At 40.1% G+C, this 27,049-nt stretch overlaps 1 protein-coding gene across 1 annotated transcript in view; it reads right to left on the bottom strand.

Moving 5' to 3' along the window:
• PPP2R3B (protein phosphatase 2 regulatory subunit B''beta) overlaps positions 1-27,049 on the bottom strand; it is a gene marked incomplete at its 5' end in the record, with an annotated part of 55,683 nt that overhangs the window by 5,173 nt on the left and 23,461 nt on the right. The window contains 11 exons of the mRNA XM_084260596.1: positions 266-372; positions 457-575; positions 4,483-4,658; positions 5,450-5,539; positions 6,607-6,655; positions 8,566-8,722; positions 9,145-9,231; positions 12,601-12,675; positions 13,369-13,471; positions 14,035-14,138; positions 15,910-16,095. Of these exons, the coding sequence (XP_084116722.1) occupies positions 266-372; positions 457-575; positions 4,483-4,658; positions 5,450-5,539; positions 6,607-6,655; positions 8,566-8,722; positions 9,145-9,231; positions 12,601-12,675; positions 13,369-13,471; positions 14,035-14,138; positions 15,910-16,095 (1,253 nt within the window). The remainder of the gene's footprint in view (positions 1-265; positions 373-456; positions 576-4,482; positions 4,659-5,449; positions 5,540-6,606; positions 6,656-8,565; positions 8,723-9,144; positions 9,232-12,600; positions 12,676-13,368; positions 13,472-14,034; positions 14,139-15,909; positions 16,096-27,049) is intronic.

The following is a 27,049-nucleotide window of genomic DNA, read 5'->3' as shown; positions in this document are numbered from 1 at the left end:
TTTTGTCGAGAGTTGAAGCTTTTCCAAATCTTCTTTCCTCCCAAAATTTGAAGACAAACCTTTTCTTTGACAAAACCAGTGTGATCACAAACTGTGAAGGAATATTTGCTTCAAGATACAAACAAGGTTCTTGCCCCCTCCCTAAGCATGTGGCTCAACATGGCCAGCAGCACCGTTCTGTGCAGACAGCACCACGGATGACAGCCATGGTGATGCTCCACATCAGTAGAGGGGGTTCGCACCGACTCTCCTGCTACATTCTTACCCGTCATTCCACTGGTCACTCGCTGCCTCTTCTGCCACCAAGATGTCATACTCTTCAGCAGCATACTTCTCCCAGTCAGACACCTCTTGGCTTTCACCTTCACTGTCCTACACAACCACATGGTGAGTTATACAGAAGCCTGTTACTTGCTAAGGACACAGCTAAAAAGGTTTGTAAAGCTTCGTACTCACCCGCAACATGGAAAACTGATCCTTCTGCTCATGGTCAAGGTATTTCTCAATGTTGAAAAAAGTATCAAAAAACACATTTGTCATCTTGCATCGCTTTAAATCGTGCAGAGTGATTTTTCCTGTGAAGGGGATTACAAGATATTTAGAGCTGACATTGTCCTTTCCCCAAAGGAGAGGAATGTTATTCAAAAGTTCAGCCATGGTTACGCTCAACAACATTTGTCACCGATGCTCAATGCAATGGGAGAAAAGTGGACAGATGAAGCACACACACAGACAGGTGTCCTTCAAAGCAGATGAAACTTCTAAATGCTTCAGATTTGCTTTAGCTGGCATCCTACAGTCCTTCAGAATCTCCGAGTGAGATGCAGTCCACCTCACTTAGCTACTCAAAATTGTTTAAGCCAATTGCTTGAGTTTCCTTAAGAGCCTTCAGCAAACCAGCCATTCCTTCCTCCTAGCAAGTGCTTGGGTTGCAGTTCAGAATCTCCTCTGACAGTACTTTCTCTTCCCTGACTTAAGAAGAACATATGACAAGGATGACAGTGCATGACCGTGCTTCATACACGTGAATTTTTCACAGAGCCTAGTTTGTCAGGCTTGTCCAGCCTGATCAATATTTAGTGCTTGAGAAGAAAGCTGCATGCTCAGAGGTGGCTGGTTTGACTGTTTGTGAAGTAATACTTTACAGGCTGAAGTCAATGGATTCATTAAGCACTACAAGTACTTGTCAGAAATGTTACCTGATTTCAAAGCTGAGTACTAAGCTTCTGCAGAAAGACTACAGAAACACCCACCAGACATACAAGGAAACTCCCCTTTATTGGTTCACCTTAAATCTGGCCAGTCTTGGGTTGTCAACCCAAGAGTAACTAACTGCAGATGCTACAGAAGACCTCAAGCACTGCCAGACCCAGAACAGTGTTTCCTCAGCTTGCTGCCCCAGCCCCTAACACTGTGTAAAACTCAAGGGCGTTGGACGGAAGCAGAGTGCAGATCCCAGTTGGAAATGGTTGCCACACTTGTGCCTGTTGCCATCTGAGGTGCCTTAGTGTGTTCTGCCTGGTTTGTAGCTGGTGCTCCGGAACGACACAAAATCCCTCGTGGCACCTGTGTCGTATCTGTCAGACCCACACAGATGTCTGATGTGTTGGGCCATCTCAAGTGGCAGCAACTCTCCACAACCAGGCAACTGATTTGAGTCCTAGTTAGTTATATAAGCTCCCAGTTTGAGTTAGACACCTATATTTGGTTCCTTGATTTGCTCTCCAGTTTCCATTTACTGCAGCAGGAGCTCAGACACCTAACGCATGTAGATGCCTACACTGTGCCTCAAAGGCCATAAGGAGGAGAAACTGACATAAGTAAGTTCAAGCCTCCATAAATTATTTACTTTTTAGTACAAAAAGCACCCAGCAGCAAACTGCATCACAATTTATCCAGAAGTGTATGGGAGTGCTGCCTTTTGTTTGAAATTACTAAGCAAGAGGTCATTCCATGGTCCTAGTTTTTGTATCAAAGTGAGAGAAGAAATTTTCTTAACCCTTCTTTTAAGCATCCCTCATCTTTATGTAAAACAAAAATCAAGCCTTCACAAATGGCTTTCATTTTCATTGCCCTAAATAACTCTCATCTTGACTGTGTTCCACAGCCTCCTTTTATCATCTCCACGATACAAAACAGATATATCAATCTTGTTTCACTTCAAAAGGGGAACAGGAAAGGGAAGGGTGACTGGAAGGGAACCCCTACCTCTGTGAGACTGCCATAGGCAACCATACAGCCCAAGTTCTTTCCTTGGAGCTTACTTTACCTCATCTTAAATGCCTCCCTCCCCCCACCCCACCCTGTTGGTCAGACCTCATTCCAGTGATATCTGGGACTCAGCTTGCAGCTAAAACATACTTCACACCCTTGTCACGTACAATTTTTCAGTCTGCTTTTAGACAAGTGTTTCCACCTAGATGATTCATATTAACTTGGCTTGAATAGGAACAGGGGGCTTTGAGTTCTGAGATATTTGGATTCCCTGAGTTTGTCAAATTACATCAAAAAGTTAAGACAACTACCTGCCTTTTAAAAATACCATGTATTGCAACTTAAATATGTACATTACCAGAATGGCAGGCAATAAATAAGAATATTATGGATCCTCTAACCAAAATTTTATAGACAGTTAACAGAACCACCTTCTTACACACTCAATTAAAGCAACACTTGAAATTCAAGTAGGAAAGACCTGGTGCTTCATCTACAAGTGTCTAAGCATGAAACACTAGCACAACATTATGTGCATCTGCAGCCCAGGCGGCCAGCTGCACCCCACGCTGCATCACAAGAGTGTGGCCAGCAGACAGAGAGGTGATTCTGCCCCCCTACTCTGCTCTGGTGACACCTCACCTGGAATACTGTGTCCAGCTCTGGAGCCCTCAACACATAAAAGATGCAGACCTGTTGGAGTGTGTCCAGAGGAGGGACACACAAATGATCAAAGGGCTGGAGCACCTCTCCTGTGAGGACAGGCTGAGAGAGTTGGGCTTGTTCAGCTTGGAGAAGAGCAGGCTCTGGGGGCATCATAGTGGCCTTCCAGGACCTGAAAGGTGCTTATAAGAAAGCTGGGGAAGAACTGTTCCCAAGGGCATGTAGCAATAGGACAAGGGGCAATGGTTTTAAACTGGAAAAGGGGAGATTTAGGTTGAATATTAGGAAAAATTCTTCAATCTGAGGGTGGTAGATCACTGGAACAAGTTGCCCAGAGGTGTAGTGGAAGCCCCATCTCTGCAGACATTCAAGGTCAGGTTTGTTAGAGCTCTGAGCGACCTGATCTACTGAAGATGTTCCTGCTTACTGCAGGGGAGGTTGGACTAGATGACCTGTAAAGGTCCCTTCTAACCTTACACATTCTATGTTTCTGTGATTATATTTGCTAAACAAAAGCATTAAACACAGTCAACAATTTCCTTTACCACAAAAAATACCAGGCATTGGTATATGCCATCAAGGTTGCCATTCCTATCAAAGACTCCAAGAGCCAACAGGCAAGTACTAAGTTTCTCACAGTGCAAAGTCTGTACAATAAATAGCAACCAGACTGTAGGCCAAGTCCTTTCACACACTGACATTCATGTTAACCCTTGTTATGGCTGTACTTTTTATTAGTGCTAAAAGTGGTCAAGTGTTGAGACATTAAGTTCAGGTGCAAGTTGACCTCAGTTGTGTTGAGTTCAAGTCCCTGAAGACTAATCCATCGTGGCTGCAACAGTTTTATCAACTTGAGAAACATCAGACATGGCACAGAGGTAGAGGCCACGAACATGCAAGCTACCACTCTTCAGCACTGCAGTAACACCCACCAAGACATGCCAAAATACTTCCAGTTCTGAACAGCACAGAGGACAAATGAACATGACGCTCACTTCATAAGTTGTTTTCAGGTGTGAAATATAAATATGTGATCAGCTAAAGATCATATATACCAAATGCAGGAGGGTAGAATGCAGGTCTATGAAGGTTCTAATCAATGTATAAAATAGACCAAAACTAAGAACAGTTTGATATTCTGTTATTTTACAGCCCTTTAGCATTAATTTCTGAAGGGCAGTACAGGCTTCTATCCTACAGGATGTCATTACTGATCTACAGAGACAAGCACTGTTTAGAAACTGTCCCTTCTAAAGAAATATTGAGTACTGCAACAGGTAAGAGGCAAGCACACTGCACAGCCAAGAGCTTTGCTTGAGAACATCACCTCAGCTAGAGAGCAACAAGACTTGTCTAACACCACATGTGGCTACAAGCCCAACATAAGAGCCTACAAAGAATTTCAAAGTAGCACATTAAATGTTAGTATGAAAATGAACTCCTGCCTGCCCTTGGAGGACCATTCATTGATGAGCTCTAGCAGACTTTAGAGAGGAAAAAAACCCTAATCATATATTATTTCTGCAACCAACTGAGTGCTCTTAAGGGTGCACTAACTCCTAATCCAGAGAAACAGAAATCACAGATAGAAAATTACTTTGTTACCTTCACATTGTGGCTTCACAAGATCCAGCATCTGGCACAAACAGTCTTCAAATGGCAAAGGTTCTATGGCCATGTTATCTAATTTCTGGCACTGTTCTTCATAGAAATACTCCAACTCGTACATAGACAAGGCACCATCCCCATCCAGATCCATGCAGCGAAACCAATACTCAATGCTGAAATTCAGTAATTGACAGCAAAGAACCATTTACACAACCCTAATACAGGATTTAATTTCAGGGATTTAGGTTGCCTATACTTTAAAGTGTATGTGTGCTGCATACAGATGCAAAACTAGACCTGAGATTGCATTCCATGATGCCAGAGAGCCATCGGCCACCACCCACTGTGGGAAGAGTTCCCGGTATGTGCCACGCCAAACCTCACCGCACGTGACAACACGCTTGTGAGGGGGTGAGGGAGGACAGAGCTACACCATGTGGCCTGACATAACTGAAGGGAGCCAAGGAGAAGTTGGCTCATGCTCCAAGACAGGTTTCTTTTCATATTGAACAAGCCAATGACATGCCTCACAGTAGTTTCTTATCAATATCCTGCAGCTATCGCTAGCTGTGTAGTTTCCCAAAGTCACTGGCACCATGAACCAACTGTGATTTCCTTTATCTATGGCCCTGTCTGTAGGCAGCCCACATAGAGCATATGAAACAATAATATTTAATTAGCTCTTCAACCTCATTAAAATACATGTTTACAGCAGCAACAACAGGAGACTCAGTTTGGGGGTTGGACTCTATCTCGAGGTCCCTTCCAACCCCTATGATTCTGTGATTCTGAGACTGTGATAAATAAGAAACGATGCAACAAACTGGGCCAGTTTTCCACTCCTGTTTTTATCATTTAGCTTCTTACATCACAGTTCCAGCTGAGCATCAATGGTCGCTATTTAGAGGCTGGAAAACCAATGAATTCAGTGTTTATTTCTGTTAAAATATAAATTCATTCTTACCTAGTTGGTGTCTTCTTGTCCTCTTCAGATATCAAAAACCAGACAAAATCAGCATAGCTAATTTTTCCATCTTTTTGTGCTTTTCTACCTCTTGAAGGGGAAGAGCAAGGAAAGAGATAGAAAATTTATTTTAAAACACTTCTACTAACCAAAATTAAAGACTATTTTCCTTGGTGCTATTACCTCCTACAAGATGCAGTGTTCCTAAGGTGACTTGCCACAGACACAGATAAGGACAAGTACAAGGTCCTGCACCTGGGTCAGGGCAATCCTCATCATCACTACAGGCTGGGAGATGATGTGATAGAGAGCAGCCCTGCAGAGGTGACTTAGGGGTGCTGGTGGATGAAAAGCTAGACATGAGCCAACAACGTGCACTTGCAACCCAGAAAGCCAACAGCATCCTGGGCTGCACCACAAGAAGTGTGGCCAGCAGGTCAAGGGAGGTGATTCTGCCCCTCGGCTCTGGTGAGACCTCACCTGGAGTACTGTGTCCAATTCTGGAGTCCCCACCATAAGAAAGACACAGAACTGTTGGAACAGGTCCAGAGTAGGGTCACAAAGATGACCAGAGGGCTGGAGCACCTCTCCTGTGAAGACAGGCTGAGAGAGCTGGGCTTGTTCAGCCTGGAGAAGGCTCAGGGAAGACCTTATAGCAGCCTGCCAGTACCTGAAGGGGCCTACAAGTAAGCTGGGACAGTACTTTTCATAAGGGCCTGTAGTGATAGGATGAGGGGGAATGTTTTAAATTGGAAGGGGGTAGATTTAGATTAGACTTTAGGAAAGTGTTCTTCACTATGAGGGTGGAGAGCCACTGGAACATGTTGCCCAGGAGTGGGTGGCTGCCCCCTCCCTGAAGGTGTTCATGACCCAATTCCCATTGAAAATTTTACAGGTTTGAGGGACAGAAAAACAATGCCAACATTTCTTCCCTTCCATATACCCATCCCTGGTAAACCAGCCGATATGCAACGGCAATTGCTTATATGAGCAAACAGAGGAGACTAAAGAGCTAGGACTGAGCCAAAGGTTCCAAGAGGACTCCAGTATCACTAGTGTTTAAATCTTGAAATTCACCATTATTTTTCCCTGTGAACATTACACAATTTAACAAAGAACTCTTAAGTTGGATTCAGATCAGCACACAAAGTACACACCTCGTTACAGCTCCTGAGAAGATCCGCTCTATCATCCTATTCGAAATGGCTGTGAAGAGAGTTTGAGACAGTGTCAGTTGTGTGCAAGTTATTTTGTGCTTTGTATTGCCTGTCCACAGAGGTTACTGGAAGCCTCTTACACAGACACATCTGTGAGAAAGATCAAGCGTGGGGCTCATTAAGCCCCTGGGGATCTCTCAGAGAGGATCTCTTAACACAAAGTCTCCAAAGCAAAGTGAGAACCACCCAGCTCTGAATTCAGACCTGATGCAGAAATAGTTGTCTAACAGAAGTAGCAAAATTGGCTAATGAGCAAGACAGCATTTACCAGCTCTTTGACAAGTAAATCATGTTTTCAAGTGCTGTTACATTTTATATGACCTTGGTTTTGGCAAGGGGCCAGAACAGAATTGGCATCTCGATACATAATGAGCATACCTAACCGATTCTGCCATGGGGCTATTTCTGACACAGTTCTGATCCATGCTTCTATTTTGAAACCATTTCAGGGATTTTAGAGACATGTCTTAACTGAGCACTACCTCTGTAAAGGATATTCAATTAATCCCAAAGAATTTGTGGATGTTACTCAAAGCAGCACATGATAATATTTTCACAGAAGGAGAACTACTTATTATTCTAGCTCTGAAGCGTTTTTCAGCATTGTAGAAATACTGATAATCTAAGCAGGTGGCTAACCATTTAAACAGTTTCTGTACTTATGGTGATGCTATCACTGTATTATCCTATTAAGGACACTAGAATAAATTCTAATAAAATACTTCTTATTTTTCCTCAGAACTGTAGGACAGCCAGTTTGTTTCAGATGTCTGCTGCTGCTTCTCTACTGCTGAAACACTGAAGTTGTTCAACAACAGTTACATACTTCAATATTTTTCTTACTGCATACAAATGTTTGATCTAGCCTAAGTTCAGACCAGTGACAGTACAAAAGGGACCAGTGAAACCAGATTCTATTTTTTGCATGACAAAACCAGGAAAATTTATGACTAAAGTTATCATATCCATTTTATACTCTTTAGTCTAGTTCTCATTAAGCAGCAGTTTAGCTTTAACAAATATGCCATACTTTAAATGATGCAAAACTAAATTGCAAGTAGGATGGCATCAGCTCTGCTTCCTTTTCTATAGTGTACTAACTCAGTAGAGCAACATCTCAAACGAAAGCAGCTTTCCTTCCTCAGGTCTTAAACTATAGTCTGACTTCAGCAGGCAAGTTTCCCAAAGCAATCAATCAAAATTGTGTTTGTTCTTTCTAATTTGGGATAATATTCCATCATCACTTTGTACTTAAGCAAGCTTTCCATTCAGAAAGGGAATACTTTTACGATTACAATGGACACAAAGTAGCCAAAAAACCCCACAACCCAACAGTTCCATACCAGCTATAAGAATATTTGAGAGGTATAGGTGTGCAAGACAACAGAATTAGTTAGTGCATACTCTGAATACAGAAAATGTGAAGCTGCTAAATAGTATTGAAAAACACTGCTTTAACTAAGTTAAAGTTAACAAAACTTTAAAATCAGCAGAGTACCCAAATGATTATTTTCTTTTTCTACTCCTTCCATACCTTGCCATAAAAGCCCTGTTACTTGAATGCCAGTAAAACAGATTGTTTCAACTGCCCCCAAATGGCAAATACAGCCATTTACAATTTACCATATACTTTAGTGATATTTTTTTAGATCAAGCCTATACACTTACAAATTTATACTCTACTTCTTTACCAAGACCAGAATTTAAATGTTCCCCTGAAATTTGGTACTGCTAGACACAAAGCAGTGTCACAGGTGACTTGTCCTGCTTTACTTGCTGAGTAAGCAGGATCAGCTATACCAACAGGCTCATGAACACTGGCCTTGGCAGTTAACCACCTCAGCTGAAAGCTTACAGGTCACTTAATGCATATAAAGAAAGGTGCTTCATTTGTCATACCATGGTCATTATGTCGAGCTAAATCCTTCCGATCAATATAGAGGTCATGGTCTGTGTCCAGCTCCCAAAATTTGCAATAGATAACGTAAAAGTGTTCATATGAGAAGTACTCTGTCAGCTGGTTAATATCAGCTTCCTCTTCCAATAATGCCACATTCTATTAGCAGAAGGATAAATAGAACACGTTAAGGGATTTGTAAGATGCTTGTTGAACATTCTGAGCTCTCGTAACCCAGTCAATATCCAACACTATTTCAGGAGAACAATTATCATCATCAGAGGCAGCACACACCATGCAGCATGACAGCAGAGACTGAACACACAAGGTAGAAAACCAACATATTCATAGAAGAATGAGATCAGCCAGACTTCTGCTTATCACACATACATTCATTCATACAGCCCTAGATAAAAGGTGACATTTAGACATATTCTAGCACATGAGAATTAATGCAGCGGTTCCTTCACGAGTATTCAGAGAAATGAAAAATGTTACTGTTGTTCCTCTTCAGCATGTAGCTGATTAGAGTTTTAAAGGTGTGGAAACATCTCTCTTGCAACATTTTAGATATTAGGTACCTGCAGAAAGTTGCTTTTCCTGAGCTCGTTACAAGTTATTTTCCCAGACCAGGACCTATTTACTGTATAAAATATTCTCTGTATAACCTGCAAGAAACAGAAAATGGAAAGGTGATCTCAGGCATGCTGACAAAATGCCCTCCCAAACACCCAAACAGAAGTCTTCGTTCAGCTGCTTTACAGAACTCCAGCTCTCCCCTAGTTCTAGTCTCCTTACTTAGGAAGTTGATGCTTCTCTTATGTCATATTACCAAACCATTTCTAAATCCACATGCAAGCTCACTTTGGTAAGTCTTATTTCAGTGCTGCAGTACCCGCCTCTCCCAGTGAAGCTGCTGAATACTCGTACGCTCTCCATAACACCTCTATTGGCCATTCCACTACCTGTCAGTCTTCCAGGTGCACAGGATATCATCTAAAGAAACTACTAACTTACCTCATTTCTTCAGACCTATTTACCCTATAAAGACATCTTACTTCCATTTATGAAGCAAGAGAAATAGAACAGGGACTGCTAAAGGATCACAGTGCAGGGGGACACCGCTACTTCTAAAGCCTGCAAGTACAACTGAACATTTGACAGAAATACTTCCTGCAGGTGTAAGGAGTAGTTTTCTTCCCATTTAATTTTGTTATTTAAAGCTACTTGAAAAAGCCCTACTGGGAGTATTAAGTATATAAACATTTATATACAACTCTGTATATAGTATAAACATTTATATATTTCTCTAACTGAACAACAACAGCAATGAAATCTATTCAAGGACAAGGACCAGCTCTTGTGCCATGACTGATTGGAACCAGAAAGAAATCCACTCAGTTGAATGTCCAGTATTTTTGTTCAAACCAATTTTACATGTACATTATTTTGGTAACCACATACACTCAGCATAATTTGCTTAGTTTTAGTTTATGAACACAAGATATATTTTTTTCCGTTTCTTCACTAAATTCAGTACTCACCTCAATTCAAGTCAACCAAAAAACCATTTCAAGTCAGCCATCCACTAACAAAAGCAGACAAAAAAATCTAAACATATTATGAACTACAACTGCTTAATTGAAGATTGATTATACCTGCCAATTATCAAGACTAAATATTGCATGTGGAGCTTTTAATTTGCAACACAGTAGTAACTAGCTAAAAAAATATTTTCCAACAAGTAAAACCTCTTCTGAAGTAGAGACTCAATTATATAAGTTTTTATCACTTCAGACTTTAATTGCACTAACTCCATTGTTTAAGCAAGCCAATACTTTCCAAATTACAAATACAAGGAGGAATTTCTTCATAAAGTTCTAAACTAAAGCTTAAACCGTAGCATGCAGCAAGCTAGGCAGCTCTTACTTTGAACAAGAGCAGCTGGTTCAATAAATCCAGAAAGGAGAATTAGACTAGCCTACTTCTGAAACCTAATTAGCTCAATTCTAATTGTGATTTTAGGGAAGGCCCATTTTTGGCTTATACTACAAAGCAATTTTTTCTAAAAAGGTTGTGCCTTAGCTTTGCAACTCAATCCATCTGCATGTCATTATCTCATCTGTTGTACATTTAACTGGTCTAAAAATAAAACCAAAATTGAATGTTTGCTAAAGACAACTGGGAACAGGCTTAAGAAACAGTTTTCCAAAGTGAATCAAAGCAGAGCATAAGCAAATTGTCAGAGAATTGTCTTCCTTATGGTGCTGCACAGTGGTTTGTCAGAAGGGAGAGGAAACGGTGAAACACAGGGATTACAATTTCATAGATCAGATATATGCATAACCCACTTGCAGATTAAATGCACTATCCTATGTCAGGGCAAGTGCTTTAAATTTATTTCAGCTTTACTTGGAACACATGTACCTAACCACCAGACCGACCAACCGACACTACAGCTTGACAGACAGAACTGATTGCTACCACGGCTGAACAACACTTGAGAGGCCTGCTCACTGGGGTGATATATGTACACTTGTGTGTGCATATGCAAACACAGAAAGGAAAATGGATCATTTCACTTGTAAGTGGAAGTTAGTGTGAACATAAATCTTAACTGCCATGCTTCAAATCCTTTAGATAAAGCTTCATGTTGCAAGGCAAAAGCAAGGTATGAAAATGCCTTATTTATTCTTGGAGAAAACTCTAAGTAGTAACTTGCAGGACAGAATTCTAAAAGACTAAATTGGGCAACGGTTATTCCATCCTAAAATAAGATAAGAAGGGGCAGAGAGTCCTCCTGCCATTTCTTAATCTCCAGAAAAGCATTCCAGATATTGCTGTTCTATTTGTAGCAATACTTGTTTGCATTGGGGATTTTTGATTAGTGTGATTTCTGTTGAAGATTCCACTAGGTTCTGTTAGCAAAGTACTGCTAGCACTGATTTATTCAGTACTGCTGGACTCAGGCTTACTCAAAGAAGCTGTTCCTCCAAAGAAAAGTAACTGGAAGTGGCAGGACTTTTTCCCCTCTACAGTCCTTCAGGACAGGCAGCAAGCTTTCAGAGTTTTAGGCAGAGCAGGCTTTGATACAACCCAGAAGCCATTAAGAAACTACTCACAGGCAGAACATTTCCTTCAGTCACATCTGACAAGAAGGTACTGGGAGCTCACACAATCATTATAGCAAGAAGCAAAACCTAATGCAGCAGGACATACTGGATAGGCTGGCACTTTCTCTGAGGAGGATATAAGGAACCAAAGCCAAATGCTTTCAAAAAAGAAAAAAGAGCTTCCACAGTTTTGGTCTAGGTCTTGCTCTAAGCTGATGAACTCTGCATGTGTTTTGTTGGAGAGTTATTTCTTAAGCTATTTTTCACATGCACAGAGAAAGTGAACCCAGTATCATTTTGAAGAATTTTAATCTTTTGAGACTTCAGTGGAATCAGCTGTCTAGTCCACAGTTGGGAAAAATGTCCTGTCACTGATTTATTCCCTTGGGTACAGAAAGAATACTTCAGTCACATAATCCTAGGAAGGGAGAAATGGAACTTTTCATGTATAATACCTGCTTAGAAAGAAAAAAAAATCCCCAGAGAAGAGCAAGCAGCTTCACTATTATTATTTTTACTTAATACTGAACATAATTACAGTAATAGAGACCTTTCATTCAAAATTCCCTTTAGTTAAAATCAGAGTAAGGTCAAGATTCTAATGAGTACAGTCTATAGCCACAATCAAGTGTTTAAGATAACAGCCTGCTCTTCATTTAATGTTCATTAACTTGCCTTACAACTACAATTCAGCATTTCTCTTGCTAGTATTAAGTTCAGCAATTTCTTACAAATGTTAAGGAAAAACTGACACACAAGAAATTGAGTCTTTCTTCATGTGATTTATAGTTATGTAAAAATGAAGACTGACAGCTTACTCAACTCTTCTCAATGGACAGAGATGCTTATAAGTATTGACCAGCACAATAATTTTGCTTTTCCTTAGTTAACAAGAAATAGCTTTTCCAAATGTAAATGACTTACTGTGGTAATGTACCGAGAATGAAACTCAGAAGCTTCTTTTAAAAACGACAGGCCAGGATGACTGTTCACCACATCCTGCACAAAAAGGAACAACAATATCCCAAACAGTATTTATTAGTGACTAAAGAATTAGGACAGAGTAGCATGTCTGTTTTCTTACCCAAAACAGTTCAGTGTAACTACCACAACCATTATTGATAACTTCATGTACTAAGTGCTTCATGTAAATAACCCTACTGACTTTTAAAAAGTAAAATCACTTTTTGAAGATGACAAACAAAAGCTTCCTTATATTTTAGATGGGCTGAAAATTTTGAACACTGCTAACTGTGGTAGCTTGTAATTCTGTGACTGATTCAGCAAAAGCCACCTCAGGTTTTATTCATTCATTAGCAAGTGTGCTCGCTGCTCTGAGAGAAACTGTGTTAGATCTTGAATTCATGCACCACTTTTCCTTTGCCCTCCCCAAAGGGCCTCCTGGACTCAAGTGACTTCAGCTATCCTTCTAAACCCTAAAAGATTCTCTGACATATGTACTATTTTAAATCTATGCATCTTACTGTAGATCTTAATGACCTTATCTTTAACAAAATGATTAACTAAAGTCACTCACTAACATCTCAGTGGACCACACAAAGTGTGTTACACCAAGTATTATTGATCAACTTTCATGAGACCATGAAAAGAGTATGTTTAGCTCAAGAAATCCAGGACTTTTCCAGCTCTCATTTTGTTGCGTTTCCAGAACTAGTTTCACTTGCAACTTACTTGTAAAAAAGGAATGAAGTCTTCTTGCACCAAGTAGTTGGTGCCAGGGTTCATTAGAAGATGAACAAACTTTGCAGCATCGTCATAGCAGGTCTGAAGTATTCTGAAATACAAACATTTCCATTTAATACTCTACACAGGAAATTGTTTATGCCACCTGGTATGGACATCCTGGAGCATGGCCTACAAAACTACAACCACAACATTTAATGCAAAAATCTAATTGCAAATGTGAAAGTGTACTCCACATGAGCATGCTCCAAATAGTACCATCTCATACAGTTACATTAGAAGGAGGTGGGTACACCATGTAGCTGATTACGTGAGAGGACACTTTAAATTAGAACTGGGAAGGTAACAAGGAAGAAAAAGCATTTTGTCCAGAACTGGCAAGTACAAGTTAAGGCCGTGGTTTTATTTTTTCCCATAAACAGCCAGTCATTTACCAAGCATTAAAAAAAAATAATCTATGAGCCCTGTAAATAAAGGTTTGTTTATGTTAAAGTGATGATTTACTTACATTTTCCCAGGCACAAGTTTGCTGTCAATGGTTGATTATGGGAAAATGTTTTATTCCCCTTTACAGACTGGATCTCATTCAGACCTTAAAATAACACATTTCAATTTTAAAAAATGCAGGACTTCTAAAAAAAGTAATCTACTTACTTCCTCCACATTGCAACAAATTTATGAACTGACACATATCCTGTTCGTTCACCGCCAGCACAATAAAACAAAGGACCTTTCCAGTAAAGTGGGCATTCACAAGCCTAGAATTAAAGCATACATCAAGTCAGGTCATTGATTGCTTATCTGAAGTTTACCCCCTCATGTATAAATCTTACAAAAATTAAATTTTACAAGGTTTAATAAGAAAACATTAATGCACAGATATTTTAAAACTGTTTCTGAAACCAACTGTGCCTTCCAAAATAATTAATTTTAGGCAACTGCTGTAGACTGGAATCCAAAAGAGGAAAGCAAAACATCAGGCAACTTGCAGCATTCCTAACACATGCTCTGTCCACACTCCAAGCAGCTGAACAGAGCCTGTGGTAGTAAGCTCCACTAAAGGGCTGGATATCTTTAAGCTGAGGTCAAGACAGCACAAACAAACAGCTACACAGCTTCTAAATTGGAGCAAGTTTACATTTGTCTGGCCCAAATGATGTGGCCAGCAGTATCCTGCTTCAATGCTCCCTGCTACAGTGCTGCTTCTGTGCCTGCTCCAAGCTTCCTTAGTCCTAACAGCTAAGGACCAATCTTTCACCTAAAACTAGGACTTGGAGTCTGTTGACATGCTGGCACCTCTGAGAATTTAATGTAGATCTCAACTTAGATTGTGAATACTGCAAGATGATTAAGGTCACTGGAGCAAAGGAGAGTTACTTCTCATGCAACAGTTCAACCAGTACTTCAAAAAAAGAAAAAGGAAAGAAAAAGTGTTATTTGACAAGTGCTGTCCTCAGTTTGTGAGGCTTCTCCCTAGCCTTCAGGAAGGTTCCTTTCACTGATGTCAAGCACTGGAACAGGCTGCCCAGGGAAGTGGTTGAGTCACCAACCCTGGATGTATTTAAAAGACGGGCAGATGAGGTGCTCAGGGAAATGGTTTAGCATAGGACAGGTATGATTGGATTTGATGATCTCACAGGTCTTTTCCAACCTAGTGATTCTGTGACCACTGAATTGTGGATGACTGAACACTCCCGCCTTTCTTGCTGAGAGGAAAGGGTCTCTTCCACCTCTCCCCACTCCTCTGGAAAGGCGTTATGGAAGGTGGGAACCTTAGCATCTGTCTTGGAAGTTACACAGTTCTGGCACAGCAAACAAGGACCTTCTGAACACCGAACCCTGCTCCTGTCTTTGTTTCTATTTTCTAGACCATGGACTTCAATTGCAAAGTGACAGGAACAGGGATCAGAACCCAACGCGGAAGACCAAGGCCATGACTGCAGTGATAACATTTCAAGCATTGATCCAATGTAACGAATGGAAGTTTAAGCAGCTTATTGTCTGTTATGTAGAAGTTAAATATTTGCTGTTTTCTAAGCTCAGTATTTTGTCACTCTACCGTAACTCTAAATTAGATCTTCAGTAGTGACTAGAGGGCTATAATCTCAAGTTATAATCTGTCTTTCAAATCTTTACAATGGATGTTCATGACACTAATGTGGAAAAAACACAACGCGGATGCCTGAAATCAAAGTACACAGTAGCAGTGCTTTTGCCTTAAGTCTGTCAGGCAATACAGAACACAGAAAAACATAGTGTGCTCTGCACTGTTTGGTTGCTTATGCAAATAAAAAATAGCTCAAGTTTTGTTTCAATGTTTATTTCTTTCTGTAAGCAACACACAGGGACATTTGAGACACAGTTACCACAAATATTTCTGCACATAACTGTACCATTAACACTGCTGAATATGATGCCTTACTGGTGCAGGAGATAAACACATCATGCAAGAAATCCAAGCACACAGAACTCACACTTCCTTTCCACCAGCATTCAGCACAGCAAGTTAAACAGCCAGCAAGTTCTCACCTTCGCAACCTTCCCCATGTCTTCTAACGTTGCCCTCTCATTGGGAAACTCAGAGAACGTTCTCTCAATTTTGGCAATCACAGCATCTATATTCACTTTTTCCTTAGGACATCCACGAGGAAAATAGAAAGTTGGAATGTTTTGACTAAGTGATGGCGGCAGAGTTTCTTCCTTCTTTGTCTGAACCTAAACAGATAAATACACATTTGACAGTCAGGTACAATGAAATCATGTATAAAAGTCATCCTCAGAGGACTTGAATCTCTTGGTATTGAATGTTACAACAACACACCTCCAAAAAGTTTTCTGAAGATAGGCTGAATAAGCTGGTTAAGAATGAGAGCAGATTGGAAAAATTCACGAGCATTTCCAAAAAGCTGTCATTTAGAAAGATTTCTGGGATGTTAAAAAATTTAATAACAACCACCTCAGTATTCAACATACCAAGTTTCAATATTAATACACTAGGCAGCTTCTTGGAGACATCTGAAATAACTCAGGTTATATTATCAGCTTCAGAAGGAAAAATTTTGACATTACCTTGTCAGTCATGAAAGAATTTGCTTTTGCAATATTCCTAGCTTTACAGCTTCAAACTTTTGAAATAAGCATGACAACTCCGTTACAAACCACCAACATGTTTATTTTGAAGTGAAGATGGTTTCTTCTTGGTTTTTATCCTAAAAATGCCTGATTTTATAAAGGTAGAAAGTGATTCCTGCAGAGAATTTTTCAGTAAACTATACACAATCACAACACGAGAACTTAGAAATCTGTTTCTCAAGAATCTCTGATATATTATACTACTACAAAAGAGATGACCAGTAAAGAGAAATTGATGTAAATGCATTTAGCTTCAGTAAAGAATTTGCCTCATGGTTAGCTTCCAAAAGAAAGTCCACTAAGGAAGAGGAACAAAGACTTATTAAGTAAGATAACAAGTTATATGGCTACTCCAAATTAGCAATTAAACATGAAGTCTTTCATCCCAAGGCCGCTTTTTGAATGCAAAAAACAATGGTTAATGCTATAAGGTTGCTCATCTTAGTGTAAAGTATGTTCAAGATCCCTGAATTCCACCTCATTTCCAACCAGAACTGGGTGTAGGGGAGGAACAACTAACACCCAACCTACCCCCCAAAAAATCCAACCCTTGTTTTACTCTTTAGCACCTTTGTAAGAGTCCTGTAGAGATAGCTGTCTTGCCCACCACAATCAAAATCCTCTCTCAAGCCAGTGGAAGAACTGGGTGCTTACAGACAGCAGATTTCAGTTTGCAGTGTTCCAACCCAGGAGCCTTCACTGGAATGCCACACATGCTAATAAAAAAAGCCTGAATTAACCTTTCTTTCTTCTCCTCTGCCCTTGAGCCAGCATTCCTGTTCACAGCTGCAGAGTCATTTCCACTGGGTTACAAGTTTTATTTCATAAAATAAAAAGTTACTTTGAATCTGTGACACCTAATGCCAGTGTCCATCATTTTCTAAGACTCCTGTAAATTACAACTTTCAACACCTCAACATTAGGTTAGTGGTCCATCTAATAAAGCATCAGATTACACAAAAGTGCCAGAAGGCATCACAAAAATCTCTTTCAATCATAGACTTCCAAACTTTTGGGAAGAATAAAAAGATAGCAACATTTTAGTCTCTAAGTAACATTACCTCCAGCACTATGAGTATTGTATATAATGGGATTAACACATTGTTTCATTTTAGAAAGCCAGCATCAGCACTTCAGTAGAGCATTAGCAGTTGCCCTATGCAAAACCAGACTAAAAGACCTGCTCCTTGGACTGGTACCACAGTCATATAGCTAGCAATGCTTTTGAGCACTGGCAATCAAACCACCTTTTACTTCACAGCATTAAACTCTTGCACTTATTCTCAACAGCAAGGTTATTTCATTCTATTCCTCTTTTCCTCATGTATGAGGTCTGCCTGGATAGACACTTCCATGTGAGTTGCTCAAACTGCCAGCGAAGCAGCAGGCATCCCGTGTCCCAGCCCTTCGCAGGGGCCCCATGAGGTTTGCATCAGCTGAAGAAAGGGAGTCAAGAATGTACTACTAAGGTCTCCTGAATGTTTCAGGGGAGGTAAACAGTATTTCAAGAAAGCCTAGTACAGAGAGACAAGGCATTTTTAAAATCCACAGCTAGGAGAATCTAGAGCCTCAGATGTAAAAAAAAAAAAAAAACCAAACCAAAAACAAGCCAACAAACCACCTTTATTTTAAAAGGAAAGGTAGGAGCAGAGGGAAGACTACATAGGAAAAGCTCCCAAGAGAAGGCAGGCTATGACCAGAACTATTTGTTTGCCATAAACTTTGTTATTTCAGAAATGACTCATTTACTTCAGAGAGCTCAGAATACCTAATAAATTATTGCCAGCAGTCCAGGTTAAAAGAGGTTTTTAAATGCACATAGAGATTGCAGTTCAGGATTTGTAGAAAGACCTGTTCTAGTACATGGAATTGCCTTGGGTATTATTTAAGAGTTATACAATAAAAAACTTTTGACATAGTTTCCATTTTTTTGTCCATTGTCAGCATGCTCCAGACCATTATTATGAGGAGGTTAAGAAACAGATTCAGAACTGAAGATGTATCTCTGAAGAATCCTAATTTTTTTTAAGATAAAAATGTTATGTTTAAGTCTGAATGAAGTTGGCACATTTGGTGTATAAGTATCTAGTATTACATCTATAAAAAAGTGTAGTTATTGAATTCCAAACCAAATTATCATTTACAAACCCCTCACTGACAGACAAAATAGCTTCTTACATTGATAAGATCTTTCTTATTTCTACATGCTGGTTTATCCAAGCTGGTGAAAGAAGAAACTATAAAAATGCTTCATTTGCATTACAAAGTGTACGACCGCTTCACAATCACTTCTGATTGATTTATTTGGTGCCTACATATAGGCATCTAGTGAGAATACCATCTAGGGCACAGCCCAAGATGCCCTTGAGTATTCCATGTGGTATCCAGCAGCCAGCTCAGAGCACAGCTCTCGCTCTGCATCTGCCGCATGGATATTCTGAGCGCACTAATGCTTCTTAAATGCCACCAGCAACTTGCAAGTGGACAACTGAATTGTACTGTTAGTGTCAGTCAACACAGGGATAAGAGCTTGTACCAAAGAAAGAAACAGGTCATCCAAAACTACCAGCTCCAACTAATGCACTATAAAGTTAGCATTACATCTCCCCCCATTCCTCACCTCCCGAAGAAGAGCTAGAGATTCTCCGCTTCTGTCTGAATCCCACCTGACAACTGAAAGGATCCTGTACAATTGGGGCACCTCTGCTGTATAAGCTCTAATGAAAGGTCACATGAGACCAAGAGGGCTCTGAAAAATCCACCACTTTCTATAATTTCAGCTAGTTACTTCTGTAGATGCACATATTGTAAAGCTGATGAAAAAGTCACTTCTGTCATTTCAGAATGCACAAGTTGTGTGAGATGAAGCTGTTCTAAAATGAATTAGAACTTTAACCAGGGAATTTCTTCATTGATAAGAACTGCTAGAAGTCTGCTGTTATAGTTGTGTGGCTGGGTTCTGGTGGAGGGGGGTACTGCAGGGGTGGCTTCTGCAAGCAACACCCAGAAGCTCTCTGCAGGCCCCAGAGAGCAAACACCAGCTGGCTCAAGGCCGGAGCTGTTGCTGACCAAGGCCGAGCCCATCAGCAGCGGTCCCAGCGCCTCTGGGAATCACATTTAGCAGAAAAAAAAATGCAAACAGCTGTTCTTTGCCACCAGAAAAGGGAGTGAGAAGATGTAAGAAACTGCAGACACCAAGGTCAAGGAAGGCGGGGGAGAGGAGGCGCCCCAGGTGCCAGAGAGAAAGATGCCCCTGCAGCCCGTGGAGAAACCCATGGTGGAGTGGGTATCCCCTCCTACAGCCCATGGAAAAGGCCAAGACCCCACCTACAGCCCATGGAGAGGCCCCACACAGGAGCAGGTGGAGACATACAGAAGACACTGTGACCCGCATTGGAGTAAGCCCCTGCCAGACTGTCTCCCATGGGTGGGACCCTATAGTACAGCAGGGGAAGGGTGTGAGGAATGCGACCCCCCACCCCAGAAGGAAACCAACTTGTGAGGAACTGACTGAAACCCCCAGTCCCTGCCCCTTCCCATGCCATGATGAGGGTGGGAAGAAGGGAGATAACCTTATTCATGATTTAAGTCTGCTAAGAAGGGAGGGGTAGGGGGGTGCTTTAAGATCCGGTTTTACTTCTCATTATCCAGCTCTGGTTTCACTGTGTAATAAATTAGACTTAACACAGAATAAAGGAAAGAAAACTGTTTTGCCTGACACCAATTGCAGAATGATCTCTCCCTGTCCTTATCCCAATTCCTAAGCCTCTCAATATGCATTTTCTCCTGTGTCCACCTGAAAAGGGGAGGGACAGAGCAACTTTGGTGGGCTTCTGGCCTCCAGCAAAGGTCAAACCACCCTATCTGCTAACACCAAAGATTTGGATGAAAGTCTACAGTCTGTTAATCTTTTTATACAACTATTCCACTTCTGTTGTAAATCTAACATTTAGAAAGTGATCTCTTTTTTTACGGCTTAAGGTAAAGCCTTAAATATTGGTAACAGCAAACTCAGAAGACACTGGTTTGGTAAGTAAGATTTTCACTGCAACTTGCCAAGAAATATCACAAAAAATAACATGCTCGGAGTCAAGGATAACAGCCCTATAAGCTTTGTATATAACTCATACAATCCAGTGTGTGCTAAAGTGTCAGGACTGAATGGTGCATTAACCTTTGCAACAAGTTATATCCAGAATCTGTAATCTTATTGTGAACTTGCCACTCCTATTTAAGACCAGAAGAGAAAATTCCTTGAAAAATCCTTGTTTATTATAATGCACATACTTATGTAAGACTTGTCTAGAAGAGAATTCAAGAAAGTCTTTAGTACATAACCAGCTTTCATTCTTGACATGTACAACCAAGGACTATCCAACACTTATTTGCTTTGACTTTTACAAAGGAGGAATTTAAAATTTACATCCTGCTGGGTTCACCATTCAAAGGGCAATCGTCCCATCACATTCTGCAACTCTCCAGATCCTTTTCCAACTGTTGTCCAGCAGTTGTTTACAACAGCGGTATAAAACCATTACTATTATGTTGTAATTATGATAAGCAACAGAGAACATGAATCCACCTTGCTCCAAAGAGAGAAGTTTGATCTTGTTGCTAGTTACCCTTCTTCTATCTACCAACAAGAGTTGCACTCAGCAGTTAACTTGGTTCTCAGCAAAAATTAAGACAGTGGTGATTTTAGAACGAGGTGCCCTTTTCTCTCTCACAACTGAAAGAGCTGATAATTATGATGGAGTTGTTCAGCAACAGGATGTGTGACTGAAAAAGGAAGGGAGTGCTTGTCCCAGATATTTTAAGACTCTATACTCAGTCAAGTCTAGATGCACATCTACACACAGACACCACCACCCACAAGTACTGAACCCCACAGATGCAAGCGAGACCTCACTTAAAAAGGACTTACTGGAAAAGGAAACAAAGTAATGTTTATGAATGGAGCATTTTTTCAGACAGTTTACTGATAAAGACACAAGCTCATTGAGCTGATTTGCATTGTTTTTGCATGACTACAGGAAAAGGTAACTTCATTCAGGAATATTGATGCTTTCTAGTATCTGACAAGCAGCAAGGTTTGTTATGACCATTTCTCTGGAAAAACAACCCAAACATGTAAAACTTTTAGAGTCAGCATTCAGCTGTTGCTGTAATATTTGATACTCATTTCCATAAGGATGTCCACATTAGAAAAAAGTCAATGAAACACATGCAACAGGTTCAAAACAATAAGACCCCCAAAGTTTTCACCCAACTTCTTAGTAAAAACTTGAAGTGGTACACCACAATCACAAGAATGGCACTAAATAATAAAAATACTAGGAGATTTTTACCTATCAAATAGGTGTTTGGTTTTAATCCCTAGTATTTTTATCTAGAGAATTAAAAAAAAAAGGAACACTGCAATACTTTTGAAGTGTGAAATGCATAAGTTAATCTAGTTTGTCAACAGGTTGTCAATAGGTTGAGTTAAATAAAACATATCCTTTATGCCAATGTTACCTGGGTAAAACAAAGTGCATAATAAGCTAAGAGGATTTTATGCAGAGGTATGCTATTCACCCTTTTAAGTCCTATCATCCCTACAGCCACCCAACAACAAAAGCAGACACTGCATCAAGTTCCCTGACATACAATAGGAAATGGAAGCCAACACAGAGCCAAAGGACAAGAGGATGGTAGTGATGAGACCCACCAGCTGTTTAGTTCTCTTTTTAATGAAAAGTCTCTACTAGATTAATTTCTCACAGAATATAAGGTGTCCTACAGTCAAAGTTAAACAGTAACTGTGAATGTAAGAAAGGGTTATCAGCAAGCAGGCTCAAGAGGAGTACCTGACCAGCCTTCCCAGCTCTGTTCTTTAATAGGCATAAGTCTAAGTTTGACCACAGAAGTTAAGGAAGACATAGTCCTACCTACTTGATTGTATAGTAAAACTCAACATTTTGCTCTGGATAAACAAGTGACATGATCAGTAATTTTATGGAATTTAAATCTTGAAGACACGAGGCAACAGATTTATGCTGTTATTGTCTAGAAAAGGGGTCAGACTCATTCAGAAGGAAAAGATGTTAATCGGAAAAAACGTATTCCAACACCAAGTACTTTGGCACATTAAAGTGCCTTTAGAAATCTGTTTTGGGATAGGTGAAGTAAGCTTACTACTAGAACTTCCCTCAGAACAAGCCCAGATAAACATCTCTTCTGTAACACCAGCTTTCTTCACCTTGTGGTAGACGTGTTTTTCCTCCTTCTATGCACATTCATCATTAACCTCTTTCTAGGCAAACTAAAAATCTAGCTATTGCCCTGAAAACTGTAAATTAATCTGAAAGATTAACAATGAAATTCCACAGCACAGCCCAAGGCAAGCTATATCACAGTACACCTGCATCTCCCCCACTCCAGCACACAGATTACCAACGAGCATGTCAATACAAATGACAGAGATGCAGTATGGTGAGGGACACCAAGACATCTAAAAAGCAAAGTTTGAAGAAACACCTGTTTGTCCTCATCCAATCACACAGTTAAATCCACCTAAAAGCAAGATGGTTCTGATGCTAGCAGACTATATGGATACTGTGGCAGAATCATTTGAAATAAGCTTACATAAGACTCAGAACCACGCTAAGATCATGATTCATCACATGAGGGCAATCAAGCTCAGTGACACCTACAGAGAACAAACCCAAGCTAAAAGCAGGTGTCAGGGCATATATGCAAAAGTCTATCCTGTAGCAATGAATATTTTAGTCCCAGTTGCTTCTTCCTGTCCCAAACTCCAAACTTGCCATCCTTTAGTCACCAGCAGTTGGTTTCAGATGTGTTGAGAGACTAAATTTATCATATATGCTCCTCTTCCTTTTCCACAATAAGGGACAAACATCCATTAATTTTAACACTGATGCAGTTTTAGACTAGCTTACTTTTGGTGTTGGTCTTAACTCTGATCATTTCTCTGATCCAGTTTGACCTGAGGACAAAATTTGTGCTACAATGAAGGGAAGGAAATGGAAAAATTAATATGCTTTTCCATAAAGTTCTAACCATACAACATTTGAAGAAAAAAGTACCTGAAACTACACTGTTCCTGATCTTATACATCCTGGTCACTGGAATTAATGCAAGGGAGCAGGGTTCAACAGCCCTCCCAATGTAGCCTGTGTTCCCAGTTGGCAATTCTGTGTTCACTTTTAAATTCTAACTGAACACACAGGGAGTGTCCTCCCTGTGTGCCAGGTTGTGTGCTCACCTCAGTTTTACACACACTGACTGCTATCACTCATCTCATTTACACGTGTTCTTGGCAGCTTAGTCAAACCTATTTCTGTACAACAATCTGTGGTCATTTAGTCTTGTGATTAAAGGCAAATAATGCTAAACCAAACCTAAATTAGTCAGAGCCATACAGTACTTTGTCCATTTTTAGCAGAGTTTGAGATTGACATGCTCCAGGAGGTGGCAAATCCATAAACAAATCACGAGATTCAGTGAGGGTTAGGAGCAGTCAGGAGTCCAGGAATCTTCATGTTACAACCGTAAAGGTGAAATCTACAGAAGAGGCTAAAACTTGCATAACAACTTGCAGAAGGAAGGAGAAATATGACAGAATCAGAACTAGAGCTCCATGGCCTAAAAACACATTCAATTTCTTATTTGCTATAATCACATAAAAACAGCTGTAAGGATGAAAACCTTTTGTATATTTGGCTTATACATGAAGCTCTTCATATTCAGAAGTTCAGAGTGCAGACACTGTTACTGGAAGTTGAGATAAAACAAATGGTCAATAACTGATCTGTTCCCTCTTCTGTCCACCAACCACCTGAGTCAGGCAAAACCTTTCCTTGGGTTGGCAACTGACAGCCAAACTACAAATAGAAAGCTCTGAAAGGTTAGTTCATTTGCACTTTTTTTAGAAAAAAAAACACCCAGTATTAAATGCTACTGTTTCTTTATTGCAGTAACTCCCCACTAATGTGTTTTGTCAACAGCAAACATCAACATCATGGCAGGGGGTTGGAACTAAACGATCTTTAAGGTCCCTTCCAACAGAAAGGGCTCTGATTCCATGACAGTTACTCTTAATTACATGATAGCTAGGGAAAGTAGCAACCCACAATTTGAGTGAAATGGCAATGGCCATCACTACACAGTCTTAAAAGTCTGAGTAAGTTTGAGTAAAACTTAAATAATTATCTCAAAAACTTTTCATAGTGGCACAACTATTAGAACCTCTTCTCCCTTTAATTTAACCAAGCCATATTTAAACAGCTAAAATGGGCCTCAAGAAGATTCTCTGCAGTAGCTATGTTCTAGCCTCAGCATTTTAGCAGGGCACGCAAACTGCACCATCAACACAAACCAATTTGGGACAGTGTCTTAATTCTCATATAGGAGACAGTAAGTAGTGGCATCCACAAAGAGTTTCCACCCTAAACTATGAAACACATTACATACATACCATCTTGCATATTAGAGACACATATAACTGAAAGTATGTGTAAACAGTCACCACAAATTATACTACATGCACACACACAAGTTGCATGCAATAAACCAGCAAGCACAGGAAAAAATTCTAATTGTCAAAGCCTTGTTTTCACTAGATCAGCAAAGACTGAATTTTCCATCTAAGATACATTAGCAGTTCTTTTCTGCGTGACATCTAACCACTGCAGCATGCCCCTGCCAACCTCCTCACTTTCAGTAATAGATATTTATGTGTATGTGCTGCTTTAACAGATCTCTTACCCAAGTTCTACACATCTGACTTTAGAAACACCAGGATTCTACCCATTTGCAGCTGGTATAGCTGACCTACCAGAAATCAGGCAGTCCTGCTGGGAACTGTATGATACTATTGCAAATACATTATTGCTGTAGAAACACATCCAAACATGGCTACATATGTTGGGGTTTTGTACAGCCACATTATTGCTTCAGCAGAAAGTTTAATGATTTATTCATAAGTGTCCTGAAGTGACATTCCTGGAATGGAAAGAGGGAGAAGTAGTTAACTCTCTCCCTCAAAGCCATAAGCACAAGAGACCTTGCATATCACATGCAGGTCCATCAGTAACTTGCTTTGTTTGCTGACAAAACTTTTAGCAAAGGCTTTAGAGGTCAGATCCTCTAACAGTTTGCTGTGGCTGACCAGTGAAAATACTTTGTCTTCTCCACCTGTCCCTCTAATTTACAAAAGGAAAAAGGTACAGCTTATAAAATGGGAAAAAAAGGCAGGATTCTGCAGAAAAATCTTCTACATTTGGTGTAAAAATGTTAGTCGTTGCCTGTGAGTTGTTATCAAGCAACTTTGATTTTATGAATTATATCAAATCAAGTATCCCAGTCACTAACATATCCAGTTTGTCACAGTTGCAGCTTTCTTGGAAAACACTCTGATCATAGGTTAAATCAGTACTGCTATTTGCTTCCAGGATATTCTGTTATCCTAACTGCTTTCAGGAGACAAGCTGGTAAGGTGCTCCTAGTACCTAATCATGATGATTGTACACAGCCAATGTACCACACTGGAACACTCTACCTGCAAAGGAGTCATGACTGCCTAAGTGTCATTCTCATGTGGGAAAACTGACGGTCAGTTACACCTCCCATACACATTTGCCTATGGAAAACAGGCCTGATCAGGATAGGCCATCAATTCAACATCAAAAGTAACAGCTAGGGCTAAAACAGACACCCACTTAATTCTTAAGCTCTGCAATCACTTCTCATCCTTCCTTGTTTACAACAAAACAAGTTTCAACCACTCAATACACTCAAGCTTAGGAAAAATCCCCTCCAACATGAAACGTATCAGCAAGCTCAGCCTTGTTACTGAGCTGCAGAGTCAACAGTTGAAGAAGTATTCTGTCAACTTTGCCTGGCAATGGCCCATTAAATTCTGATTTAGACAACTGCAAAAACAGTTTCATTATCCCTCTGATCCTGTAAAAGTTGAAGGATATTTTACATGAAGATGTGCCAAACCCTTCTAGGCTTTCTAGCATATAAAGTACTATGGTCAACTGTAATAGAACTTCTACTATTAGTAGCATTAGTGATTATAAAAATATGGGAAGCATGTTAACATGGAGAAAAGAGGCCAGTGACACTTATTCCAACAGGAAAAATGAATAGGAACTCTTTGATCTGAATTGTTGGGTGAAGAAAACCCTTAGCAGCAGAGGGAACATCTAAACATGCAAGTAACCTCTGACAAACTTGCACCATATTAGCTTTTCCACAGTATCAGTACACACTTGCATAAATTTATTACCAGCCAGGTAAAGAAGCTGCTACCACAGGGTAGCAAATATTTTAAGCTCAAACCAGGGGTCTCCACTGCAGAAGTGGTAAAAACCCACCAGTTTACTTACAGTGTCACTTCAGAGGCTGGAGCTCAAGACCTGTCAGTCCATTAGAAGGGACCATTTATGGAAAAATTTTCATCTAAACTACACAGCCTCAGTGGGTAGCTTAGATATTTTCATTCCAGCTTAGATGTTGGCATCTG

The sequence above is a fragment of the Gallinula chloropus genome (genome assembly GCF_964237585.1).
Source record: "Gallinula chloropus genome assembly, chromosome: 1".
Lineage (NCBI taxonomy): Eukaryota > Metazoa > Chordata > Aves > Gruiformes > Rallidae > Gallinula > Gallinula chloropus.
This window is presented reverse-complemented; position numbering and strand designations above follow the sequence as displayed.